The sequence below is a fragment of the Macaca mulatta genome, chromosome 1 (genome assembly GCF_049350105.2).
Source record: "Macaca mulatta isolate MMU2019108-1 chromosome 1, T2T-MMU8v2.0, whole genome shotgun sequence".
In the NCBI taxonomy this organism is placed as follows: Eukaryota; Metazoa; Chordata; class Mammalia; order Primates; family Cercopithecidae; genus Macaca; species Macaca mulatta.
This window is the reverse complement of record NC_133406.1, coordinates 234656124-234668671: the sequence shown is the minus strand read 5'-3', so window position 1 is coordinate 234668671 and position 12548 is coordinate 234656124. Positions and strand designations below refer to the sequence as shown.

Genomic DNA, 12548 nt, shown 5'->3' with positions numbered 1-12548 from the left:
GGATGAGAGTCCCCCTGGGAGGGTGACGGGTGGCAGCGGCACAGACCTGGATGTCATTGTGCGGGTTCCAGTCCGAGTCGTAGATGATGACAGTGTCGGCTGTGGCCAGATTGATGCCCAGGCCGCCTGCCCGGGTTGAAAGGAGGAAGCAGAATTGCTGGGCCCCGGGGGCTGAAAAAGAGAGGCCAGCAGATGGGGGTGTTTGTGGGGGTGTACCTTGGGCGGGGAGACGGGCGTGGCAGAAAGGAGGTGGGGAGAACAGAGGGAAGGAACTGCAGCAACAGGTCCCTGGCAGAGAAGGACAAAGCCGGAGACTCCATCAGAGACAGGTGGCCACAGCTGCACTCAGGGGAGCCAGAGGGGAGGCCTGCCCAAGCCCACTTAGCCCCCAGCGTGCTCTGAGCCCTGGCCCAGTGGGAGGTCACTGGAACGAGGAGGTCAATTTTCAAAGCCCAGATGAGCAAAAAACAAAGTGCAAGCCGCCAGCAAAGTACAAGCAGAGCCCAGAGAGCTCAGTCCTCCATGTCCCCCGAGCTTCCCACCCCTGGCTTCCCTTAGCCCACCGATGCTGCCAGGGCAGCCCGGGAAAACTCAGGGGCACAGCTCCGGGGCCTGGGGTCCCACCCCACTGGGCAACCCTGTCACAGGATGGCAGGTTCTCAGCCTCTCGGGGCCCTGCAGTGACCTGGGACTGACCACAGCCCCCACTGGAGCTGCAAACAGGCCCCCGGCACACCCAGGGCTTCAGCCACTCCTGCTTCCACATGTGGCTGGGCCACGTCTAGACCCGGAAACTCTGAACTTGCTATTCCTCCTGGCTCTCTGGCACGAGTGTGCAAAAGGAATCACTGCTTCGGGCGTTTGGAGAGCATGGCCCAGCCCCTTTCTAAGGGCTGATGCCCCAGGGAAACAAAGCTTGTTACTATTTGCTGCAAACTAGCTACTGAAGCGTGCAGCTGACTGCTTCCCACTCTAGTAGTTTCCTTTGCTACAGGAGAAGCTCCACTGGCAAGACCCTCCTCGCCTCTGCCCTCGTCTCTCCTTCCCAGCCAGGGAACACCGAGCATGGGTGACTCTGGGGGAAGAACCTGATCGTGTGTGGCCCGGCCGTTTCACTCTCTCCTGCCTCTGGAAGTGGCCCCAGGTAGCACATGCATCTCTGTATCTCCTGCCACCATTTGCCATACGGCAGGCTCTGTCCAACACCACTTGTAACTGGGCCTTACCTGGTGTCAATATTAGAGGCCCCCGTCTGCCTTTCTCATTGTCTAACTCCATTCCCAGCAGGTGTTATCTGCTGGGCCCCTCAGAACTCCGATTCCATGGGAGGAATCCTTTTAACACTGGAAGCTCAGGGGAAGCTGCCGAGGCCTGGGACTGGCCTGCTGTCTTCAGCTGTTCGTGGCTCTGCTTACACACCATTGGCTGGGTGGCCTGGCTAAGAAGCAGGCCTGGGAGAAGAGGCCAAAAAGGGGTCTCAATCAGAACCCTTGGGCGGGATGGGGTTACCGTTGAATCTGTCGATCGCCTCCTGTCGGAGGCCCCCGGTGATGCCACCATCAATCCTCTCATACTTGTAGCCTTCGTACTCCAGGAAGTCCTCCAGGAGGTCCAGCATCTTGGTCATCTGCAGGTGAGACGGGCACGTGAGGAACTGCCAAGGAGCAAGGGGCCCCATGGGCCATGGGCAGGGACCCTGCCACAGCCAGGGGAGGGAGAGAGCCGCCTGCTAGGTGGGGACTCAGCTGGGTCCCAGGCAGGCCCAACGCAGGACTCTGGGGAAGAACGAAGCTTCCAACTTCACCCCGCGGAGCTAATCCATCCTCCTGCCCAGCCCCGCAGCCACTTGCCTAAATCAGGGCTCTGACACGAGCCTCCCCTGCTCCCACCACACAGAATGAAGTTCCATCTTCTCGCCCTGTATTCGAGGCTCTGCTGGACTAGTGCTCCTTCACAGCCCCCAGCCATTCCAAACTACCTGACTCTCTTTCTGGAATACCCACCCCCCTCCTGCCTAGGGAACACAAACATCACCTCTGTGATGTCTTCCCTGATTTCACTCCTCCCCATGAGAAAAGAAAGGCTGTCCCTTCTAAGCTCCCATGACCCCGTGTAATTCCCCTTATTCTCGAGAGAGAGAGAGTTTAGCTGGATATAAAACTATCAGCACACATTTTCCCTCAGTGCACTGGAGATTTTGCCACGGTCCCTGCCACCTGTTGTTGTTAAGACGACGGAGAACGATCTGGTTGCCCTTATTTCGTAGGTACTAGGTCTAAAGTACCTAGGGGTTCTAAAGTGTCTAAGGGTTCATTTATTTCTATTTATCTTGCTTGGTACTCCAGAATGCACTCCAGATCTGAGACCTCACATCTCTCTCCAGGTCTGCAAACTCTCAACAAATCCAGCTTCTTCACCATTTTTTCTCTTTTTTCTGCAACTCCAATTGGATGATTGTTGGAGCATCTCAAGGTGTCTTCCATGTTCTCTCTGTTTTATCTTTGTCTCTGTATACTGCATTCTGGGGAAATGCCTCAGCACCAGGTTCCAATTCATCAATAAGTTCTCTTCAACAGTGTTCAGAGGCTGTCCAGTCTGTTGAAATGTTTTATCTCAATTTCATGCATGTTTCTATCCAGTTGTTCCTATTTCAGTTCTTCCTGCTTTTGCTTAATTTCTTCTTTATTTTAGGGTGTCAATTACTTCATCATTTTTGAGGATACTAAACACGTCTACATAAAGTCTTTTCAGGCTATCCTATTCTCTCTCTCTCTCTCTCTCTCTCTCAAGAGACAGGGTCTTGCTCTGTCCCTCAGACTGGACTGAAGTGACAAGATCATAGCTCACTGCAACCTTCAACTCCTGGGCTCAAGCAATCCTCCTGCCTCAACCTCCCAAGTCGCTGGGATTACAGGGTGAGCCACTGCACTCAGCCCCTATTTTCTTTTTTTTTTTTTTTTGAGACAGAGTCTCGCTCTGTCACCCAGGCTGGAGTGCAGTGGTCGGATCTCTGCTCACTGCAAGCTCCGCCTCCCGGATTCACGCCATTCTCCTGCCTCAGCCTCCCGTGTAGCTGGGACTACAGGTGCCTGCTACTGCACCCAGCTAATTTTTTTTTTTTTTTTTTTTGTATTTTTAGTAGAGGCGGGGTTTCACCGTGTCAGCCAGGATGGTCTCGATCTCCTGACCTCGTGATCCGCCCGTCTCGGCCTCCCAAAGTGCTGGGATTACAGGCATGAGCCACCGCGCCCGGCCCCAGCCCCTATTTTCTTTCTTGGATTCTATTTATTGCTTTGGGGGATGTCTTGGCATTCACTTTTGTATGGGTGTGGAATTGGGGTTCATAGGCTCATTTTGGGCAGGAGGGTCCCGTCTCTGCCGCTTGCCCCGCGTGCACATTTCTGGAAGCTGTGTGGTTCCCATTATTGGGTATCTCAAGGCCTCTGACCAGACTTGCGTCTCGTGTTCGTACCGAGGTACTGGGGGGTGTGGATCCATCTCCACTCTAGCCACTCCTCGGCTCGGCCGCTGGTCTCAAACTTGCCCTGCTTTCCAGTATTCTTCGCGCTGAAGCAGCCCAGCAGGGTGACCTGGGGCTGCAGGCGGCGGACGCTGCTTCCAGTTGATGTTTGTGCACAAGGAGCCATAGCCCAGACTCTGGGTTTGAGCAAGGGGCCTGGCTCAGTCAGCCCAGAAGAGGAGCATTTTTAGCCCCATGACCCTGTAGGATCATCACTGTGGCCTCCAACACAGAGCTGACCACAGGGTCAGGTACCTGTCCCTTGAGCTGTCTCCCACAGTAGACTGAGCAGCTTGAGGACAGGGACTAGATCACTGGTCCCTGCACCATGTGCCAGCACAGAGCCTGACTATGACAGACGCAAACAAAGGGATGCAGAAAGAAATGAACACACCTGAGCCGGCAGCCCTGCCTCCAAGCCAACAAGCCAGGTGCCAGTAGCCCCTCAGGGCCTATTGGAGAGAGAAGTTCCTCCCAACCGTACCCCAAGGCCCCACCTTAATGAGAAACCAAGCTGCAGGGGACGAGGGGGCTGTCTACCAGCCTGGACATGCAGACCAGAAGGGCAGGTGCGGGTAGATGCTGCTCTTCATGGCAACTGTGCTCTGAGCTCCTCAGCTGCATCATGCCAGAGCACGGGAGCGTGACCCCTGACACACAGTCACGTGACCCCCATGGGAACAGCACTGGGTCCTGAAGGGTGCCAGCAAGTTTGTGCCCCCAAGCATCAGGGCAGGATGCTCTCTGTGGGGTGTGGAGCTGCGGCGGGGCTGGGCAGGGGCAGCGCACCTGGGAGAAGATGAGCACACGGTGCCCCTCGTCCCGCAGTTTCTTCAGCATCTTCTGCAGCAGCATGAGCTTCCCTGAAGACTTCACCAGGGAGCTTCCATCGTAGGAGCCATTGGGCAAGACAGGGGCCTCCTGCAGACACAGCAGGAGGTGGGGCGTTGGCGGGCTCCCCTCTCTGACTGCACCAAAGGGGCCGCAGGGAACAGGCAAGTGCCGAGCAATGGGGTGATGGCCTGTCTGCCTGCTGAACATAAGGCCCACACCCGAGCCAGGCTCCACAGTGCGGGGCAGACCGTGGGTCCCATGGCCCTGGCTCCAGGCCCCCTGTTCCCAGGCAGGGCTCACAGCTGTGCCAGCCCTACCACAGCAGCGGGTTCCACGTTAAGTTCCCCAGCACCTACCAGAGTGGCCACAGGCAACCTTCCATGATGGCCAGGGAAACCTACCATGACAGCATCGCCACAATGGCCAGGGGAACCTACCACAGCAGCCACAGGCACCCACTATGGCGGCCACAGGCACCTACCACGGCAGCCATAGAGAAGCTGCCATGATGGCCAGGGAAACCTACCACAGCAGCCACAGGGAAGAGGTAGGGGTGGTTGCAGCACTTCTTCAGGTCCATCATGATATTGAGCAGCGATACTTGGTTCCCGCCCCCCTTGGAGTTCAGCGCCTCAAAGTTCCGCGTGAGGATGAACTTGTAGTACTTCCTGCAGCAGGGCACGAGGAAAGGCAGGCTGGGTCAGACCCACCTCCGAGAGGGCTCTCTCCGCTCTGCAGTGGGGCTGGAAGCTGGTGGCCAAGCACCCATTTACAGAGAGACCCAAGGGACCCCCAAGAGGTGAAGCCACCAGCCTGGAGTCCCCCTGTAAGTGACTGGGGGACACTGCTAGCACTCAGGTGGCCCAAATGCTGGTCACTAAAACCTGAGAAGAGGCCCCACGAAGAAAGTGTATGCAAAGCACGAGCCCAGGCCTCAGTGAGACTGAAGAGCCCTCCACCCACCTGGGAAGCGACCCAGGAGAGCAGCCCAGGGGAAAGGGCGTGCACAGGCTGCTCCGGGCTCAGCCCACCACTCACTTCTGCATCTGACTCAGCTCCACCCGGACGATGAGCTCGGTCTTGGCTGGCATGTTCTTGAACACGTCAGCCTTGAGCCGCCTGAGCATGTGCGGCCCCAGCAGGTCATGTAGCTTCTTGATCTGGTCTTCCTTGGAGATGTCAGCAAACTCCTCCAGGAAGCCCTCCAGGTTGCTGCAACAAAAAGCTAGGATAACAGCCAGGAGCAGAGGACCGGGGCAGGGGAGGCAGGGTGCAGAGCGCCCAGCCCATGTAGGCTGGCTGGCTGGTGAACCAGGGAGCCCTGGCATTGCCCCAGGTATCATCTCAATTTCTAAGCCTTGTCACCTCTACACATCACAGCCCTCTTTTCCTCAGCCACACTGGACACCTTTCCATCCTCAAAACCGTCCAGGACAGGAGCTCTCTATTACCCAGATAATAGATGAGGAAACTGAGTCTGATGAGTGCCCAAGTTGATACAGTCCAGCTTTGCCAAAACCTGCCCTCAAATCTACATCTCCTGGTGGCTCACGCCTGTAATCCCAACACTTTGGGAGGCCGAGATGGGCGGATCACCTGAGGTCGGGAGTTCAAGACCAGCCTGGCCAATATGGTGAAACCCCATCTCTACTAAAAATACACAAAAATTAGTTGGGCATGGTGACACATGCCTGTAATCCTAGCTACTCGGGAGGCTGAGTCAGGAGAATAGCTTGAACCCAGGAGGTGGAGGTTGCAGTGAACTGAAATCAAGCCACTGCACTCTGGCCTAGGCGACAAGAGTGAGACTGTTTCTTAAAAAAAAAAAAAAACTACATCTCCTGATTCCACAATCGACACTCTGCACCCTGAACGCCCCATTCTGAGCAGGCAAGTGGAGGTAGGTGAAGATGAGGAGGCTGGGGCAGTGGGTTCTGGCCACCTGGGAGCTTGCCTCTGCCTCCACCACGGTTGCCCATGTGAGTCACTGGGGTCTCAGCAGAGGGAAAGGAACCTGCCAGGGGAGTGCAGGCAGGGACAGTAGTCCAGGAGGAGCCTTGGGTGGTCTAGGGCAGAGCTAAGGAAGTCGTGGAATTAGCAGCGGTTGATATTTACCAAACACTCCCGTGTACCCACGCCACCCACCCCAACACCCTGCTTCTGCGGGAGGTCAAAGCGGGGACGTCGCTAACACTCCCTTTTTACTGATGAGGAAGGAACGGCTGAGCAGGTCTCACAGCCAGGATGGGCTACTGATCTGTCTTCACTGGGGCCACCCCAGCCCCACCACCACCTCCCTGGCCGGATCCAGGTGACTCACTTGAACCTCTCTGGAGTGAGGAAGTTGAGGAGATGGAACAGCTCCTCCAGGTTGTTCTGCAGGGGAGTCCCCGTCAGCAGCAGCTTGTAATCAATCTTGTAGCTGTTTAAGACCCTAAAAAACTGAGGGGAGGAGAGGGGGGCCCATCAGGGGGCTCTGGGCGGCCCCTCGCCCTGGGCAGCTCTGGGGTCTGGCGGCCGGCGCCACCTACCTTGGACTGGTTGTTCTTGAGGCGGTGGGCCTCATCTACCACCAGGCAGGCCCACTCAATGGAGCCCAGGATGGCCTGGTCGATGGTGATGAGCTCATAGGAGGTGAGCAGCACATGGAATTTGATCTGCACTTCTTTCTGGAGAAAAGAGGGGCATTGGGGAGGAGACAGCTGGGAGCAGAGCGGATCACAGTCCCAGGAGACAAAGAGCCAAGGAGGTGTGCACAGGAACACACAAAGGCTCCAGGGAGCTCTGGGCCGGCCAGCCTAGCACCAGAGGGGCAGATGCTGGCCACCAAGCAGAGGGGCATCAACTGAGGCCCAGAGCACAGCCCTGAGGGTGGTGTGAACGAGAAGAAACGGCCTCCACTCGTAACAACACCAGTGAGACAGGGTCTTACTCTCATCCCCCAGCCTGGAGTGCAGTGGCACGATCACAGCTCACTGCAACCTCCACCTCCCAGGTGAGGTGGCTCCAGCAATCCTCCCACCTCAGCCTCCCAGGTAGCTGGGACCACAGGCACGCATTACCACACCCAGCTAATTTTTGCATTTTTGTAGAGACAGGGTTTCACCATGTTGCCGAAGCTGGTCTCAAACTTCTGAACTCAAGTGAACTGCCTGCCTCGACCTCCCAAAGCGTTGGGATTACAGGCATGAGCCACCTCAACCAGCCCTGGCTCCGGGCTTATTACTCTTCCTGTCCACTCTCACCTCATCCGAACAAAACATGAGCTCAACTGTGTCCTTTATCCCCCACTGCCCCCAGGGTTATTTTTGTTTTTTGGAGAGAGGAGATCTCACTATGTTAACCAGGCTGGTTTCAAACTCCTGGCCTCAAGCAATTCTCCTGCCTCAGTCTCCCAATGTACTGGGAATACAGGCATGAGTCACCGCACCTGGCCTTTTATCCCCATTTAAAGCTCACGGGGCCTCAGGCTGGAGCACTCTCCCAAGTCCCTGTGGCTAATAAATGGCAGAGCCAAGACATGAACAGAGAAACGGACCCTGCACTTGGGGTTTAATGCCCTGAGGTTGCTGATTTGAAATTATTAATTTCAAATTATTGTTGAATTTGTGTTTTGTAACAAATATCCCAGGGGACAGTGGAGTGTATGCTGGAGACGTGGAGCCTCCCTGGGACAGGTTCTCATTCCCCTGCTCCCCTGCCCCTGCCTGGTGACCGCTGTCCCCCTACTCCCCCTGGTGGGGGCCTGGGCCTGGGTGCTGGTGGGGAGGGGAAGCCAGGCACACGGTTTATGCACCAAGTTCCAGGACAGAGCCTGGTGCCTGTGAGGGTCTGCACTCTCCCGGTGAGGATCCCCACACCTGAAGGAACACGACTTTAAAATGCAAATTTAGGCAGGAGAATCACTTGAACCCAGGAGGCAGAGGTTGCAGTGAGTCGAGATCACACCACTGCACTCTAGCCTGGGTGACAGAGTGAGACTCTGTCTCCAAAAGAAAAAAAAGAAAAAAAGAAAACAAATGTAAAATACCTTGGCATGTTGACAGAGAGACCACAGAAGAAAGCAAAAAGCTGTTTGCCTGCGAGCCCTGCATTTTCATTTTGCATTGGGCTCCCCTCCCGCACCCAGTGAAGCAGGCCTGTCCTGTCCTGCACCAAACCTGCCTCTCCCAGCAGCCCACATGCCTGTGATAGAGCAGAGAGGGCCAAGGATGCTGTGCAGCACAGGCTTTGCCCACACATGGCACCTGGGTTTACACACAATCTTTTAGCCTCGGTCTCCTCGCCTATCTAGGTGAAGAATGCTATGAGAACTCAAAGAGCTAAGTCTGTTCCTCAAAAAATCAAAAATAGAATTACCATATGATCCGGCAGTTCCACTTCTGGGGGTATACCCAAAAGAAGTGACAGCGGGGACCCAAAGGGGTATTTGCACACCCATATTCCTAGACGATCACTAAAAGCCAGAAGCAACTCAAGTGCCCATCACCAGATGAACAGATCAACAAAACGTGGTCTATCCACGTGATGGGATGTTCTCCAGCCTTGGAAGGAAATTCTGACCCGTGCTACAACATGCATGAACCTCAAGGACATTCTGCTCAGTGAAATGAGCCAGTCGCAAAACGACAGATGCTTCCCAATTCTACTTATATGGAGTACCCAGAGTAGTGAACCTCGTGCAGACAGACAGTAAACTGGTGGCTGCCGGAGGCTGGAGGTGGTGGGGATGTTCATGTTTAATGGGGACACAGTTTCCTTCCTACAAGATGAAAAGAGTGCTGGAGATTGGTTGCATAACAATGTGAATGTACTTAACACTATTGAACTGGTTTTTTTTTTTTTTTTTTTTTTTGGTTGGTTGTTGCTGTTGTTGAGATAGAATTTAGCTCTTGTCGCCCAGGATGGAGTGCAATGGCGCGACCTCGGCTCACTGCAACCTCTGCCTCCCAGGTTCAAGCAATTCTCCTGCCTCAGCCTCCTGAGTAGCTGGGATTACAGGTGTGCACCAGCATGCCTGGCTAATTTTTGTATTTTTAGTAGAGATGGGATTTCACCGTGTTGGCCAGGCTAGTCTCAAACTCCTGACCAAACAGGTGATCCATCCGCCTTGGCCTCCCAAAGTGCTGGGATCACAGGCGTGAGCCACCGTGCCTGGCTGTTTTTTGTTTTTTGGTTTTTTTTAAGAGACAGAGTCTCACTATGTTGTCCACGAAAGAGTGCAACAGCTGTTCACAGACACAATCATGGCGCACTCCAGCCTCGAACTCCTGGGCTCAGGCAATCCTCCTGCCTCAGCCTCCCAAGTAGCTAGGACCACAGGTGCACACCACCATGCCCAGCTGAACTGTACTCTTAAAAATGGTTAGGATGGTAAGTTTTACATTATGTGTATTTTACCACAACTTTTAATAATAAAATAATTAAACAGTAAATATAATAGAAGAGCCAAATCAGCAAAGTGCCTGGCACACAGCAGGGTCCCAGCATGGCTCAGGGGAGGTTCTTTTTGTGTCTAATGACCAGGGGCTAATCCATCTACAAAGTCACCTGTGGGATCATTGATTCATTCACTCATTCAACAGTTTATGAGCATCTCTAAGAGCCACAGCTGCCAGCAGACAGTGGAGGAGGCCGACATAAGGGACTCGGAGGGCATGTGGGAGGATCCGCCAGCCAACAAGGCTGTAGCACTGACATTTTCTAGGGGCCAATGGCTGCAAGTCCTCGCTCCTCAATGTGGAGAGTGTTTACAGATGCAGAGGCTGGGCCGGGCGTGGTAGCTCACACCTGTAATCCCAGCACTTTGGGAGGCTGAGGCAGGCAGATCATGAGGTCAAGAGATCAAGACCATCCTGGCCAACATGTGAAACCCGGTCTCTACTAAAAATACAAAAAGCGGCTGAGTGTGGTGGGATACACCTGTAGTCCCAGCTACTCGGGAGGCTGAGGCAGGTGAATCGCTTGAACCTGGGAGGCAGAGGTTGCAGTGAGCCGAGATCGCACCACTGCACTCCAGCCTGGTGACGGAGTGAGACTCCATCTCAAAAAAAAAAAAAAGAAAAAGAAATGCAGGCCCGGCACGGTGGCTCAAGCCTGTAATCCCAGCACTTTGGGAGGCCGAGGCAGGTGGATCACAAGGTCAGGAGATCGAGACCATCCTGGCTAACATGGTGAAACCCCGTCTCTACTAAAAATACAAAAAACTAGCCGGGTGTGGTGGCGGGCGCCTGTAGTCCCAGCTACTCGGAGGCTGAGGCGGGAGAATGGCGTGAACCCGGGAGACGGAGCTTGCAGTGAGCCGAGATCGCGCCACTGCACTCCAGCCTGGGCGACACAGCGAGACTCGGTCTCAAAAAAAAAAAAAAAAAAAAAAAAAGGCCGGGCGTGGTGGCTCACGCCTATAATCCCAGCACTTTGGGAGGCCGAGGCGAGTGGATCACCTGAGGTCGGGAGTTCGAGACCAGCCTGACCAACATGGAGAAACCCCGTCTCTACTAAAAATACAAAATTAGCTGGGCATGGTGGCACATGCCTATAATCCCAGCTACCAGGGAGGCTGAGGCAGGAGAATTGCTTGAACCTGGGAGGCGGAGGTTGTGGTGAGCCAAGATTGTGCCATTGCACTCCAGCCTGGGCAACGAGAGTGAAACTCCGTCTCAAAAAAAAAAAAGAAAAGAAAAAATGAAATGCAGAGACTCGGGCCCCACCCCAGCACTGCTGGGTCAGAGACTGTGCTTTAACAAGACCTCGTAGGGTTCACGGCACCATGAGACCTCGTGATTATTAACTCACTTGACTCTGTGGGGTGTGTGTCTGTTAACTCCATTTTGCTGAGAAAACACTGAGGCCCAGAGAGGCCATGTGACTTGCCCGAAGTCACACAGCTGGTGCACTGCATTGAATAGTGTCCCCCCCAGCGTTCATGTCCACCCAGAAGCTCTTTTGGAAATAGGGTCTTTGCAGACATAATTAGTTGTCTGGGCATGGTGGCTCAATGCCTATAATCTCCATGCTTTGCGAGGCTGAGGCAGGAGGATCGCTTGAGCCCAGGAGTACCAGACCAGCCTGAGCAACATAAGGGAGACCCCATCTCTACAAAAAATGTAAAAGTTAGCTGGGTGTGGTGGTGTGTCCCTGTAGTCCCAGATCCTGGAGGTCAAGGCTGCAGTGAGCTATGATCACATCAAGGCACTCTAGCCTGGGTGACAGAGTGAGACCCTGTCTCAAAATAATAATAATAATAATAATAGGCTGAGCATGGTGGCTCGCACTTGTAATCTTAACAATTTGGGAGGCCAAGGCAGGCAGATTGCCTGAGCTTAGGAGTTCGAGACCAGCCTGGGCAACATGGTGAAACCCCGTCTCTACTAAAATACAAAAAATTCGCTAGGCATTGTGGCATATGCCTGCAATCCAAGCTACTCTGGAGGCTGAGGCATGGGAATTGCTTGAACTCGGAGGCAGAGGTTGCAGCGAGCTGAGATCGTGCCATACTGCACTCCAGCCTGAGCGGCAGAATGAGACTCCGTCTCATAATAATAATAATAATAATTAGCTGGGGCCAGGCACAGTGGCTCACTCCTGTAATCCCAGCACTCTGGGAGGCCGAGAAGGGCAGATCACTTGAGCTCAGGAGCTCAAGACTAGCCTGGCCAACATGGTGAAACCCGTCTCCACCAAAAAATACAAAATTAGCCGACCGTGATGGCGCACTCCTGGAGTCCCAGCTACTACTCATGGGGCTGAGGTGGGAGAACCACTTCAACCCAGGAAGGGGAGGTTGCAGTGAGTCGAGATCACCCCACTGCACTCCAGCCTGGGTGATACAGTGTCTCAAAAAAATAAATAAATAAAATAAGTAGCTAAGATGAGATCATATTAGATTAGGGTGGGCCCTAAATCCAGTATGAATGATGTCTTTATAGGATGAGAAACAGACACAAAGGGGAAAACCCCATGTGCTAACAGAGGCAGAAACTGACTTGACGGCTGCAGGCCAGTGAACTCCTGCCGCCACCAGGAGGCTGGAAGGAGGAAGGGAGGATTCTCCCCTAGAGCCTTCAGAGGCACGCCGCCCTGCCCTCCCCTTGATTTCCAACCTCCAGCCTCCAGAACTGTGACTGAATACATCTCTGCTGTTTGAAGCCACCCCGTCTGTGACACTTCGTTAACAGGAGCCCCAGAAAACTGA

The 12548-nt window shown here is 54.2% G+C and overlaps 1 protein-coding gene across 2 annotated transcripts in view; it reads right to left on the bottom strand.

Annotated features, from left to right (window-relative positions):
- The window catches only part of CHD5 (chromodomain helicase DNA binding protein 5), a 156682-nt gene that overhangs the window by 29044 nt on the left and 115090 nt on the right, over positions 1-12548 (bottom strand). For both annotated transcript variants that reach the window (XM_077976284.1, XM_015140724.3), the window contains 7 exons: positions 6886-7023; positions 6675-6796; positions 5393-5566; positions 4881-5022; positions 4310-4441; positions 1510-1627; positions 47-171 (listed from right to left, as the gene is read on the bottom strand). In XM_077976284.1, coding sequence (XP_077832410.1) covers positions 47-171; positions 1510-1627; positions 4310-4441; positions 4881-5022; positions 5393-5566; positions 6675-6796; positions 6886-7023 — 951 coding nt within the window. The remainder of the gene's footprint in view (positions 1-46; positions 172-1509; positions 1628-4309; positions 4442-4880; positions 5023-5392; positions 5567-6674; positions 6797-6885; positions 7024-12548) is intronic.